The 15,000-nt window shown below is 44.7% G+C and overlaps 1 protein-coding gene across 1 annotated transcript in view; it reads right to left on the bottom strand.

The window, feature by feature from the left end:
* Positions 1-15,000, bottom strand: part of plxna3 (plexin A3) — a 121,869-nt gene that overhangs the window by 86,903 nt on the left and 19,966 nt on the right. Inside the window, exons 2-6 of the mRNA XM_076076369.1 lie at positions 14,301-14,722; positions 13,886-14,076; positions 6,537-7,084; positions 6,002-6,166; positions 5,483-5,665 (exon numbers count right to left, since the gene is read on the bottom strand). Of these exons, the coding sequence (XP_075932484.1) occupies positions 5,483-5,665; positions 6,002-6,166; positions 6,537-7,084; positions 13,886-14,076; positions 14,301-14,614 (1,401 nt within the window). The 5' untranslated portion in view covers positions 14,615-14,722. The remainder of the gene's footprint in view (positions 1-5,482; positions 5,666-6,001; positions 6,167-6,536; positions 7,085-13,885; positions 14,077-14,300; positions 14,723-15,000) is intronic.

Raw genomic sequence — 15,000 nt, 5'->3', positions numbered from 1 at the left:
AGCGTGTCTCCTCTCCGCCCTCAGGCCTGTTTGTGTTGGACTCAGATCTGAGTCTGAGTCTCTCTCTCTCTCTCTCTCTCTCTCTCTCTCTCTCTCTCTCTCTCTCTCTCTCTCTCTCTCTCTCTCTCTCTCTCTCTCTCTCTCTCTCTCTCTCTCTCTCTCTCTCTCTCTCTCTCTCTCTCTCTCTCTCTCTCTCATGCTGATGACATCACCCTCTCTGAACTCTGAACACGATAGATGGGAGATCCAGTACTACTGTTGACATCCAAACATATATAATATAATCATTTATTGATGATGTATAACGGTATCTTCCTCTCTCCACCAAACTTCAGAGGGAAATATATTTGATATATATAAAATATATCCGTCCGTCCGTGACGTCTGCAGTGAGCACAGACTCACATGATGTGTGCAGCTCAGAGGGTCTCCTCTTAAAGACGTCACAGTGAGCATCACCAGATGAATATGTTGACTCATATTTATCACTGAAGTAGATTCCTGGACCATCGACCTTTGAACCAGGCAGCTGAGACCTGACCTCCAGCTGGTCCCTGTGGCTGGAGGGTCAGCAGCCAGTTTAACTTGATGTGAAGGTGGAGCTGCACCTCTTCCTCTGTGTATGGTCGCACTAACTAAACCCCGAGTGGTTCGGTGAGTCGCTTCAGGTTTCAGGTCCACTTCCTGTTTTGGCCTCAGACCGCCACCGTTAGAACTGGTTCAGTTTAATGAGCGGCTTCCTCCTTCAACTGACTGTGCAAACCAAAATATGTGAACAGGTCAGGGATCTCTAAACGATGTATTTTAAGGTCTGGTGAACATTTGTGGTGTTGAGACCGCTGAAGGTAAATAAACTCAAAACACAAATGATTCTGTGAAAATACAGACGAAGAAGAAGCTGTAGTTCTTTAGTCAGGATCAGAACATAGTTAGCTTAGCATAAAGACGGGAAAGACTAGCTAGCCCGGATCCGTCCTAAAATACCCCGAGCAGCACCTCTACAGCTCACTGATCCACATCAGGAGACAACATCTGGTCAACGATGTTTAAGAGAAACGTGTTGAAGGATGAAATCTGAGAAAACAACTTAGAAACATGAAAAAGAGCAGATTTTATAAAAGTTCATGTTTTGAAGGTTGTGCTGCCCGCCTGCCTCAAGAGATCAGATTGAGAGTAATGAGTTTAGATGTCTCTGACATTTACAGAAGATGTTTCTTCTTGGTCTCTTAAAGACGTTACTGATCTCTAACGTCTCCCCGCTGAGTCTCTCTGTGATGCCTCTCTGTTGACAGAGTGTCTCTCTGTTTTTAACTACCCCTCTTCTCCTAAATTAACTCCATCAGAGTCAGAGCTGTGCTCCCAGTGAGAAACACTGGACGCTGTGATAGAGAAGAAGAAATGAACGATGACTGACCTGAAACCAGTCGCTGAGAAACAGACACCAGATCAATAAACTGTGTGATCACAGACAAATTATTACAATAAATTACTACAAAACAAAGCAGGAAGAAAAGGCAACGCAACAATAAACGTGTTTCCATCAACTCGAATAGAGCAAATAAACTAAAGTAGTTTGGTCCTTTATGCTCGACTGTAATCTACCAGTAAATAGAGTAGAAGAAGAAGTAGAGGTTGACCACCAGGGGGCGACTCCTCTGGTTGTATAGAAGTCTATGAGAAAATGACTCTACTTCTCTCTTGATTTATTACCTCAGTAAACATTGTAAACATGAGTTTATGGTCTCAATCTCTAGTTTCAAGTCTTCTTCAATACAGCATGATGTTCATTTAGTACATTATGGTCCATTTAGAGTCAAACAGACCATAAAGCAGGGGATGCTTTAGGGCGGGGCTACACGGTGATTGACAGGTCTCTACCAGAGAGTATACGGCGTCTCTACCTCACTCCTCCTCAGTCCAGATATGGTCACTTCCTGTTCACTGGTTGAGATGAAAACAAGATGGCGACAGTGAAATCACCAAACTCAATACTTCAAAACGTCACCATGACGACGTCCACTTCTTCTATAAATTAAAGTACGTCAGAATTTATTCCTCAAAAGTATTTCTATAATCTATAATCTATAATCTATTTAGTGCATCAACTCGTTTTACACAAAGTCAAAACAGAAAAGAGGAAGTGACCAATGAATGAGATAAACTCTTCTTCTGAACCATGTTGAAGCTGCTTCAGACGTTCGGCCCGAGGACGTTTGTATCATCGTCTATTCCTAAACGTCTGGCTGGACTCAGAGACCAGAGGAGGAGGAGGAGGAGGAGGAGGCCTCACTAAACATAGAGCCAACATCTACAACCAAACATCAATCTCTTCACTACACAGACGAGTCCTCCGGCTCCTCCTCCCTCAGAGGATGAAGATGAAGTGGGAGGAAGAGGTGAGCGGGGCGAACGCCCAGAGGGTCCTCCTCTTCATCCTCCTCCTCCTCCTCTTCATCCTCTTCATCCTCCACTTTTAGATCGTAGGGCAGTTCTTTAAATTCTTCCTTCACTTCAGAAACCGAGTAGTCGAATGTGGAAACAAGAGCTTTTTATAAAAAGGGTCTTTTTTAATTTGAATGAAGACGAGCAATGATGATGAAGATGATGATGAGTGTGAAGTGTAGAGGAAGAAGTTTAGAATCTGTTTCAGACTACAAGACGACGATAATCAATGACAACAAACGGCTACAATTAAATATAATGTTTAAAACTCTTAAGTAAATAAAAAGGTCTTATATACTATCGAGTTATAGAGTATAGAGTTATAGAGTATAGAGTTATATACTATAGAGTTATATACTATAGAGTTATAGAGTATAGAGTTATAGAGTTATAGCGTATAGAGTTATAGAGTATAGAGTTATAGAGTATAGAGTTATAGAGTTATATACTATAGAGTTATAGAGTATAGAGTTATAGAGTTATAGAGTGTAGAGTTAAACAGTATAGAGTTATAGAGTATAGAGTTATAGAGTATCGAGTTATAGAGTATAGAGTAATAGAGTTAGAGTTATATACTATAGAGTTATATACTATAGTTATAGAGTATAGAGTTATAGAGTATAGAGTTATAGAGTATAGAGTTATAGAGTTATAGACTATAGAGTTATAGAGTATAGAGTTATAGAGTATAGAGTATAGAGTTATAGAGTATAGAGTTATAGAGTATAGAGTTATATACTATAGAGTTATAGAGTATAGAGTTATAGAGTATACAGTTATAGAGTATACAGTTATAGAGTATACAGTTAGAGTTATAGAGTATCGAGTTATAGAGTATAGAGTAATAGAGTTAGAGTTATATACTATAGAGTTATAGAGTATAGAGTTATAGAGTATAGAGTTATAGAGTATCGAGTTATAGAGTATCGAGTTATAGAGTATAGAGTAATAGAGTTATATACTATAGAGTTATAGAGTATAGAGTATAGAGTATATAGACTATAGAGTTATATACTATAGAGTTATAGAGTATACAGTTATATACTATAGAGTTATATACTATAGAGTATAGAGTTAGAGTATAGTGTATAGAGTTATAGAGTTATAGAGTATAGAGTTATAGAGTATAGAGTTATAGAGTATAGAGTAATAGAGTTAGAGTTATATACTATAGAGTTATATACAATAGAGTTATAGAGTATAGAGTTATAGACTATAGAGTTATATACTATAGAGTTATAGAGTATAGAGTTATATACTATAGAGTTATAGAGTATAGAGTTGTATACTATAGAGTTATATACTATAGAGTATAGAGTTAGAGTATAGAGTTATAGAGTATAGAGTTATAGAGTATAGAGTAATAGAGTTAGAGTTATATACTATAGAGTTATATACAATAGAGTTATATACTATAGTTATAGAGTATAGAGTTATAGAGTATAGAGTATAGAGTTATAGAGTATATAGTTATAGACTATAGAGTTATAGAGTATAGAGTTAGAGTATAGAGTTATAGAGTATAGAGTATAGAGTTATAGAGTATAGAGTTATAGAGTATAGTTATATACTATAGAGTTATAGAGTATAGAGTTATAGAGTATACAGTTATAGAGTATACAGTTATAGAGTATAGAGTTATAGAGTATCGAGTTATAGAGTATAGAGTAATAGAGTTAGAGTTATATACTATAGTTATATACTATAGAGTTATAGAGTATAGAGTTATAGAGTATAGAGTTATATACTATAGAGTTATAGAGTATCGAGTTATAGAGTATCGAGTTATAGAGTATCGAGTAATATACTATAGTTATAGAGTATAGAGTTATAGAGTATAGAGTTATAGACTATAGAGTTGTATACTATAGTTATAGAGTATAGAGTTATATACTATAGAGTTATATACTATAGAGTATAGAGTTAGAGTATAGAGTATAGAGTTATAGAGGTATAGAGTTATAGAGTATAGAGTTATAGAGTATAGAGTAATAGAGTTAGAGTTATATACTATAGAGTTATATACAATAGAGTTATATACTATAGTTATAGAGTATAGAGTATAGAGTTATAGAGTATAGAGTTATAGACTATAGAGTTATATACTATAGAGTTATAGAGTATAGAGTTATATACTATAGAGTTATAGAGTATATAGTTATAGAGTATAGTTATATAGTATAGAGTTATATAGTATAGAGTTATAGAGTATATAGTTATATACTATAGAGTATAGAGTTATAGAGTATAGAGTTATATATTAATAAAGAGTTTAACTTTCAAATGATTCTACTTTAAATAATGAAGTAAACGTTCCAGTTTGGACGAAGAAAAGTAACTTTGAGCCTCTTAAAGATGAGAAAATGAGACATGAAGTCAGATCCTCCTGAGAACCAGAACCTCTACAGAACCAGAACCATCTACAGAACCAGAACCTCTAAAGAACCACAACCCTCTACAGAACCAGAACTATCTACAGAACCAGAACCTCTTCAGAACCAGAACCTCTATAGAACCAGAACATCTACAGAACCAGAACCTCTACAGAACCAGAACCTCTATAGAACCAGAACCATCTACAGAACCAGAACCTCTACAGAACCAGGAAGTGGATCACTTGGATGTTCATATTCAGATAAAACTGTGATCAGGTGTTTCTTGAAAAGCAACGCTGATTAAAACTCTTCACAGCTGCTTCCTGTGTTTCTTTGTTCAGTCTTTCAGAGCTTCACAGCTTTAACCTGATTGGTTAACAGAGTTCTGTAAACACGTCTGTCAGGTTTCATGAAGGACTAGAGGAACCTCTGAGCTCTAACAGAAGAAATAGAAACACAACAACAACCGTGACGATCAGCTTCAGGACCGATGAATAAGTTCAAGAGAAACACTCAAGATGTTGAAACATGAAGAAGCTCCTGAAGCAGCCAAAGAACCCAAAACATACATTTTAAACATTCATGCAGCTGTTTTTCTCTCCAACGTTTTGAGAGTCCCAGAATAAAAAATCACAAACATCTTCATCAGTTCCTCGTCCTCCTACCTTCTTCAGCTGACCGCTCCGTGTCCCCACGAACACCACCGTGTGCTCCCCGTAGGTGTAGGCCGCCACGGCCCCCATGCCCTCGGTCCGGTCCTCATAGAGCGGGTTCCCCTCGATGACCCTCAGACCCCCTAGAGGCTGGTTCAGGACCAGACCACAGAAATCATCTCCGATCTGCTTCGGCTGTGGAACGCAGAGAGAAGAGATATGATTAATAATTCATGAATTTAGTAAATATGAGGGATGACATCATCGTCAACCTGCATTAGATGGAAATTATGTATTTGTTATCTTCTTTAAACAAAGGTGGAAATATTAAAGCTCTGTTGTCTCTATATATGTTTATATATATTTACAGTAGATGATATGTTCATATTCATCAAGAGGTACACACACACACACACACACACACAGCTGAGGTTGGTTAGTTAGTCGGTTGGTTTCACAACACACCAGCCAGACGATCAGCTGATCCTTCGCTAACAGGAAGTTAGCCGCCATGCTAACATGCTAGCTCACCGTGTGGATGCAGGGCAGCTCCTTGTTGAGTAACCAGGGTAAGGAGAGGCGTCCCTCTCCACGGTAACAGGACCGGATCCTCTCCCTCATGGCCAGGTTGATGTGCTGCAGGGTGAACAGACACAGCACCGTCTCTCTGGGGGGGTTGGACCGGTTCTTCTGACCCTGAACACACAGAGAGAGAGACAGGTGAGGGTTCAAGTCCCTGAAGCAAGGCACGGTGATGTCACAAGGAACAAAGGAAACAGGAGACGAGGACAAAGGACACAGGAGACGGACATGAAGACAAGTCCGGAAGAAGAGACTACGTCAACAAAGACAGACAGGAAGTTACAGTCAGAATACGCACAATAAAGAGAAAGACAAACAGAGGAAGACAATAGTTAGAGGAAGAAGAAAGACAGAGACAAAAGAAAGAGAAAGAATGTAACGAAAGAAGACAGAAGAAAAGATGAGACAATGATGACAAAATGTAAAAAGAAAGAAAAAGAAATGGAAGTCTGTCTGTCTCTCTGTCTCCCTGTCCTTCACTCACCTGTGAGAAGACAACAAAGAGGACATCGTCGTCCTCCGACAGGCCGAGTGCGTGGGCCAGCCTCCGCCCTGGTTTCTGCTTGTAGGCGGCCTGGACGAGTCGGTACTCCACGCCGTCCTTGGTGCAGCCCAGAGGGAACTCCACGTAGGAGTAGAACTCGGTGTCGTTGGAACACATGCGGACGATCTTAGAGGTGAAGAACTTCTCTCCGCCGGTGTCCATCTGCGTGAGCTGCGTGTCCAGCTGCAGCGTCAGGAAGTAGACGTAGGTGCGGCTGGAGAAGCCATAGACGTAGTAGATGTCGAAGGCCGGGTAGAGGGACAGCGTGTCCGACGGGATCTTGATCTGAGAGGACACAAACTCGTCCTGGTAGACCAGAGAGAACATGTTGACGCTCTCCTCGTCCGCCACCAGCTTCCTGCTGGACAGCGTGGGGAAGTACTCGGACTTCCCGTCGATGGCGGCGCCGATGAAGAGCCGGCTGCCGCCCTTCACGGGCCTCTTCCTCTTCGGGTCGGCCGTCCAGTCGTCCTCGCCGACTACCACACCTGAGGAGGAGGAGGAGGAGGAGGAGGAGGAAGAACACATTCATGACACCGGTTTACAGATTACTTTGTTCTTACAGCAGATGATTGACAGGTCTCTCCTTTAAGTTAATAAAATGTGATTTCACCGTTGACTTGTTTACATTTCAGGCATTGATTTCTCCACCTCCACCTATGCAGCGCATAGCGAACACAGCTGGAAGGATCATTGGTGCCTCACTCCCCTCACTCCCCTCACTCCCCTCCCTGCAGGACATATACGACACTCGCCTCACCCGCAAAGTGACCATGATTGTGCGCGACTCCAGCCACCCCTCACACAGTCTCTTCAGTCTCCTGCCCTCTGGGAGAAGATACCGGAGCCTCCGTGCTCGCACCACCAGACTCTCAAACAGCTTCGTCCACCAGGCTGTTAGGAAGCTGAACTCTCTGAACTCTCTCCCTCCTCTCTTTTAAGACTCCCCATGTCCAACTGCTGCTAAATACAGATTGATAGTTTTTTTGTTCTTTTTTCTCTTATTATATATCTATTGTCTAAATGTTTTTTTAATCTATTGCACTGTATTCACTTTATATGTTTATATGTTTAGATGTTTATATGTTGGACTAGAGAGAAATGTATTTTCAACTCCCCTGTATGTCCAGTACATTGTGGAATTGACAATAAAGCAAACTTTGAACTTTGAACCTTATTGATACATTTATTGTTTATATTTAATACAATACAACAGGTGTAGACAGACGGGAGCAGACAGACAGGTGTAGACAGACAGGAGCAGACAGACAGGAGCAGACAGACAGAAGCAGACAGACAGGTGTAGACAGACAGGTGTAGACAGACAGGTGTAGACAGACAGGAGCAGACAGACAGGTGTAGACAGACAGGTGTAGACAGACAGGAGCAGACAGACAGGAGCAGACAGACAGGTGTAGACAGACAGGAGCAGACAGACAGGTGTAGACAGACAGGCGTAGACAGACAGGAGCAGACAGACAGGTGTAGACAGGCAGGTGTAGACAGGCAGGTGTCGACAGACAGGTGTAGACAGACAGGAGCAGACAGACAGGTGTAGACAGACAGGTGTAGACAGACAGGAGCAGACAGACAGAAGCAGACAGACAGGTGTAGACAGACAGGTGCAGACAGACAGGTGTAGACAGACAGGCGTAGACAGACAGGAGCAGACAGACAGGAGCAGACAGACAGAAGCAGACAGACAGGTGTAGACAGACAGGCGTAGACAGACAGGAGCAGACAGACAGGAGCAGACAGACAGAAGCAGACAGACAGGTGTAGACAGACAGGTGCAGACAGACAGGAGCAGACAGACAGGAGCAGACAGACAGGTGCAGACAGCCAGGTGCAGACAGACAGACAGGTGTAGACAGACAGGTGCAGACAGACAGGAGCAGACAGACAGGAGCAGACAGACAGGTGTAGACAGGCAGGAGCAGACAGACAGGAGCAGACAGACAGGTGTAGACAGACAGGAGCAGACAGACAGGAGCAGACAGACAGGTGTAGACAGGCAGGAGCAGACAGACAGACAGGTGTAGACAGACAGGAGCAGACAGACAGGAGCAGACAGACAGGTGTAGACAGACAGGAGCAGACAGACAGGTGTAGACAGACAGGAGCAGACAGACAGGAGCAGACAGACAGGTGTAGACAGACAGGAGCAGACAGACAGGTGTATGTAGACAGACAGGTGTAGACAGACAGGTGTAGACAGACAGGTGTAGACAGACAGGTGTAGACAGGCAGGAGCAGACAGACAGACAGGTGTAGACAGACAGGAGCAGACAGACAGACAGGTGTAGACAGACAGGAGCAGACAGACAGGTGTATGTAGACATACAGGTGTAGACAGACAGGAGCAGACAGACAGAAGCAGACAGACAGGTGTATGTAGACAGACAGGTGTAGACAGACAGGTGTAGACAGACAGGTGCAGACAGACAGGTGTAGACAGGCAGGAGCAGACAGACAGACAGGTGTAGACAGACAGGAGCAGACAGACAGGTGTATGTAGACATACAGGTGTAGACAGACAGGAGCAGACAGACAGAAGCAGACAGACAGGTGTATGTAGACAGACAGGTGTAGACAGACAGGTGTAGACAGACAGGTGCAGACAGACAGGTGTAGACAGACAGGTGTAGACAGACAGGAGCAGACAGACAGGTGTAGACAGACAGGTGTAGACAGACAGGAGCAGACAGACAGGTGTAGACAGACAGGTGTAGACAGACAGGAGCAGACAGACAGAAGCAGACAGACAGGTGTATGTAGACAGACAGGTGTAGACAGACAGGTGTAGACAGACAGGTGCAGACAGACAGGTGTAGACAGACAGGAGCAGACAGACAGGTGTAGACAGACAGAAGCAGACAGACAGGTGTAGACAGACAGGTGTAGACAGACAGGTGTAGACAGACAGGAGCAGACAGACAGGTGTAGACAGACAGGTGTAGACAGACAGGTGTAGACAGACAGGAGCAGACAGACAGGTGTAGACAGCCAGGTGTATGTAGACAGACAGGTGTAGACAGACAGGTGTAGACAGACAGGAGCAGACAGACAGGTGTAGACAGACAGGTGTAGATAGACAGGAGCAGACAGACAGGTGTAGACAGCCAGGTGTATGTAGACAGACAGGTGTAGACAGACAGGTGTAGACAGACAGGAGCAGACAGACAGGTGTAGACAGACAGGAGCAGACAGACAGGTGTAGACAGACAGGAGCAGACAGACAGGTGTAGACAGACAGGAGCAGACAGACAGGTGTAGACAGACAGGTGTAGACAGACAGGAGCAGACAGACAGGTGCAGACAGACAGATGTAGACAGACAGGTGTAGACAGACAGGAGCAGACAGACAGGTGTAGACAGACAGGTGTAGACAGACAGGAGCAGACAGACAGGTGTAGACAGACAGGTGTAGACAGACAGGAGCAGACAGACAGGTGTAGACAGACAGGTGTAGACAGACAGGTGCAGACAGACAGGTGTAGACAGACAGGTGTAGACAGACAGGTGTAGACAGACAGGAGCAGACAGACAGGTGTAGACAGACAGATGTAGACAGACAGGTGTAGACAGACAGGAGCAGACAGACAGGTGTAGACAGACAGGTGTAGACAGACAGGAGCAGACAGACAGATGTAGACAGACAGGTGTAGACAGACAGGAGCAGACAGACAGGTGTAGACAGACAGGTGTAGACAGACAGGTGCAGACAGACAGGTGTAGACAGACAGGTGTAGACAGACAGGAGCAGACAGACAGGTGTAGACAGACAGATGTAGACAGACAGGTGTAGACAGACAGGAGCAGACAGACAGGAGCAGACAGACAGGTGTAGACAGACAGGTGTAGACAGACAGGAGCAGACAGACAGGTGTAGACAGACAGGTGTAGACAGACAGGAGCAGACAGACAGGAGCAGACAGACAGGTGTAGACAGACAGGTGTAGACAGACAGGTGTAGACAGACAAGTGTAGACAGACAGGAGCAGACAGACAGGTGCAGACAGACAGGAGCAGACAGACAGGTGTAGACAGACAGGTGTAGACAGACAGGAGCAGACAGACAGGTGTAGACAGACAGGTGTAGACAGACAGGAGCAGACAGACAGGTGTAGACAGACAGGTGTAGACAGACAGGAGCAGACAGACAGGTGTAGACAGACAGGAGCAGACAGACAGGTGTATGTAGACATACAGGTGTAGACAGACAGGTGTAGACAGACAGGCGTAGACAGACAGGTGTAGACAGACAGGTGTAGACAGACAGGAGCAGACAGACAGGTGTAGACAGACAGGTGTAGACAGACAGGAGCAGACAGACAGGTGTAGACAGACAGGTGTAGACAGACAGGAGCAGACAGACAGGTGTAGACAGACAGGAGCAGACAGACAGGTGTATGTAGACATACAGGTGTAGACAGACAGGTGTAGACAGACAGGAGCAGACAGACAGAAGCAGACAGACAGGTGTATGTAGACAGACAGGTGTAGACAGACAGGTGTAGACAGACAGGAGCAGACAGACAGGTGTAGACAGACAGGAGCAGACAGACAGGTGTAGACAGACAGGTGTAGACAGACAGGAGCAGACAGACAGGTGTAGACAGACAGGTGTAGACAGACAGGAGCAGACAGACAGGTGTAGACAGACAGGAGCAGACAGACAGGTGTAGACAGACAGGAGCAGACAGACAGGTGTAGACAGACAGGAGCAGACAGACAGGTGTAGACAGACAGGTGTAGACAGATAGGAGCAGACAGACAGGTGCAGACAGACAGGTGTAGACAGACAGGTGTAGACAGACAGGTGTAGACAGACAGGAGCAGACAGACAGGAGCAGACAGACAGGTGTAGACAGACAGGAGCAGACAGACAGGTGTAGACAGACAGGAGCAGACAGACAGGTGTAGACAGACAGGTGTAGACAGACAGGAGCAGACAGACAGGAGCAGACAGACAGGTGTAGACAGACAGGTGTAGACAGACAGGTGTAGACAGACAGGTGTAGACAGACAGGTGTAGACAGACAGGAGCAGACAGACAGGTGTAGACAGACAGGTGTAGACAGACAGGTGTAGACAGACAAGTGTAGACAGACAGGTGCAGACAGACAGGTGTATGTAGACAGACAGGTGTAGACAGACAGGTGTAGACAGACAGGCGTAGACAGACAGGTGTAGACAGACAGGTGTAGACAGACAGGAGCAGACAGACAGGTGTAGACAGACAGGTGTAGACAGACAGGAGCAGACAGACAGGTGTATGTAGACAGACAGGTGTAGACAGACAGGTGTAGACAGACAGGCGTAGACAGACAGGTGTAGACAGACAGGCGTAGACAGACAGGAGCAGACAGACAGGTGTAGACAGACAGGTGTAGACAGACAGGAGCAGACAGACAGGTGTAGACAGACAGGAGCAGACAGACAGGTGCAGACAGACAGGTGTATGTAGACAGACAGGTGTAGACAGACAGGTGTAGACAGACAGGCGTAGACAGACAGGTGTAGACAGACAGGAGCAGACAGACAGGTGTAGACAGACAGGTGTAGACAGACAGGAGCAGACAGACAGGTGTAGACAGACAGGTGTAGACAGACAGGAGCAGACAGACAGGTGCAGACAGACAGGTGTAGACAGACAGGCGTAGACAGACAGGCGTAGACAGACAGGAGCAGACAGACAGGTGTAGACAGACAGGTGTAGACAGACAGGAGCAGACAGACAGGTGCAGACAGACAGGTGTAGACAGACAGGAGCAGACAGACAGGTGCAGACAGACAGGTGTAGACAGACAGGTGTAGACAGACAGGAGCAGACAGACAGGTGCAGACAGACAGGTGTATGTTTGAGAGCAGAGACGAGCTCTGAGATGAGACGACTCGCTGTCAGTGTTCTTGTTTATCAATCATCTGTTTTGTCAGAAGTCAGCAGCTGATTTACAATAAAGATAAAAAATAAACATGTCGACACTGACACATGATTGACAAAATGCTTCTTCAGATTTTCAAGAACAAAGTCGAGAGGAAACACGAGAGCTTTCTTTATCTTTTCTTGTTTTACATCAAAATTACCAAAAACTTTATCGGCAAAAACTCTGCTGAATGTCTTTGGATGTAATAAACAAACCTGTGAAACCTGAGCAGAAACTTTAAAGAGTGACCTTCAGTCAGAATGTCTCCATCTTTATTTAAGTTATTTATCATATGAATTGTTTTCTCACTCTTTATCTTTGGTTTGTTTTTTTACAATTTACAGTCAAAATGACTAAAGTACTCTATCGATCATCTTTCTATCTAGTCACCCTTAACCATTATCAAAGGAACAGGATGTGTTTAGCCTAGCTTAGCACAAAAGCTGGAGCCTGGCTCCACCAACAAATACACCGTCTAACAACTCCAGAGCTGTCACATATACATGTTGGATTGTTAGCTTACAAGCCAGTCACCGATCCATCCTGTTATAATCTAAGCTACCAGTCTTTGTGCTAAGCTAGGCTAAACACTCCCTGGAGTTACGAAAAGAGAGCATAATTTAACGTCTTTTTGGTAAAACAACAGTTAACAGGCTAGCAGATTAGCTTGCTAGCAGTAGGCTAGCGCTAGTATTAGCTTTTCTGACCATCTCAGGAATTATCTTTAGTTTTGTTTTGCTTTTGTAAAGTAGCATTACCTTTTGTAAAGCAGCATTCGCTTTTTTAAAGTAGCATTAGCTTTTGTAAAGCAGCATTAGCTTTTGTAAAGCAGCATTAGCTTTTGTAAAGCAGCATTAGCTTTTGTAAAGTAGCATTCGCTTTTGTAAAGCAGCATTACCTTTTGTAAAGCAGCATTAGCTTTTGTAAAGTAGCATTAGCTTTTGTAAAGCAGCATTAGCTTTTGTAAAGCAGCATTAGCTATTGTAAAGTAATAAATGTTAGCAGGACTTTTGAGATGATGCTTTCAGTTGTCGGTCAGCAGATAGCTCCAAACTTTGTGCTAAGCTAAGGCTAAACACATCCTGTCTGTAGTCTGGAGTGGACAACCCAGAATTAACCTTAGCTCGTTAGCTAGTAAACAGTTAGCTTTTGTGACCTCTCCTGCATTAAATGTTAGCATGGCTTAGCATTATAGCTGGAGGATTTTATAAAAGTGACTTAATGAGATTTAGGACTTTGCTAACCTGGAGGTTTGGAGATGTTTGAAAGTCCTTTTAAAAAGTCTGTCCCACCTATACTTTGTCTTAACTTCCTACCTGTTCAGGTGTATTTGACCCCGCCCCCTCTGCACCAGCTTACCTGCCATCCCATCAGCCTCTCTGGCTCCAGACAGGTAGTGCTCTTTGCGGTGATGCGGCTCTCCCAGTTTGAAGAGATCTTCCAGTCGGAGGAACTGACAGACGCCCTGCCAGATCGACCCGCACGCCACCAGTCTGTTCCCAGTGTAATCCACCAGTAAGAGCTTATTCACGTTATCCGACGACTCCAGTCTGAGGGAAGACAGACAGACAGGTGGGACGTTAGACAGGCAGGTAGACAGAGAGATGAGACTGTTAGACAAACAGAAGAGGACACAGACAGGTAAAGCAGCGAGACAGTAACACAGTGAGACAGGTGTATAAGAAAGACATCTGTAGAAAGACGTGTAGACAGACAGCTGTAGAAAGACAGGTATAGAAAGACAGACAGGTGCAGACAGACAGGTCACACTAACCTGTGAGCACAGGCCCTGACGCTGGGCGGAGGGTAACACTTGGCGTTGTCCTCCACCGGTCCGGTCATGTGACTCCTCAGCTCCGTCAGATTGGCCGACAGCTTCAGCACTTGGTTGACGGCGCCGACGAACACCTCACCTGTCCTCCGGTGGACGGTCAGGTGTGTGAGGGAGGAGTCAAAGGCTCGGTACACCACCCGGCCCGACGCCACGGGGGGAGGGGGAGGAGCAGCCGGGGCAGAGAGGAGGGGGGAGGAGAGGAGGAGGAGGGAGAGGAGGAGGAAGAGGAGGAGAGGAGAGGAAGAAGGGAGCATGGTGGACAGAGAGAGGAGGAAAGGATGGAGGAGGAGAGGAGGGGAGGAGGAGGAGGAGAGGAGAGCTGGCTGCAGGTCCGATGAGGAGTCAGCTTCAAAGGGGCATGACTGTGGAGAGAGACAGACAGGTAGGGCATTTAACTACAGAGAGAGACAGACAGGTAGGGCATTTAACTACAGAGAGAGACAGACAGGTAGGGCATTTAACTACAGAGAGAGACAGACAGGTAGGGCATTTAACTACAGAGAGAGACAGACAGGTAGGGCATTTAACTACAGAGAGAGACAGACAGGTAGGGCATTTAACTACAGAGAGAGACAGACAGGTAGGACATTTAACTACAGAGAGAGACAGACAGGTAGGACATTTAACTACAGAGAGAGAC

This window comes from Anarhichas minor, unplaced genomic scaffold, assembly GCF_050575085.1.
Source record: "Anarhichas minor isolate MPS153535 unplaced genomic scaffold, ASM5057508v1 ptg000056l, whole genome shotgun sequence".
In the NCBI taxonomy this organism is placed as follows: Eukaryota; Metazoa; Chordata; class Actinopteri; order Perciformes; family Anarhichadidae; genus Anarhichas; species Anarhichas minor.
This window is presented reverse-complemented; position numbering and strand designations above follow the sequence as displayed.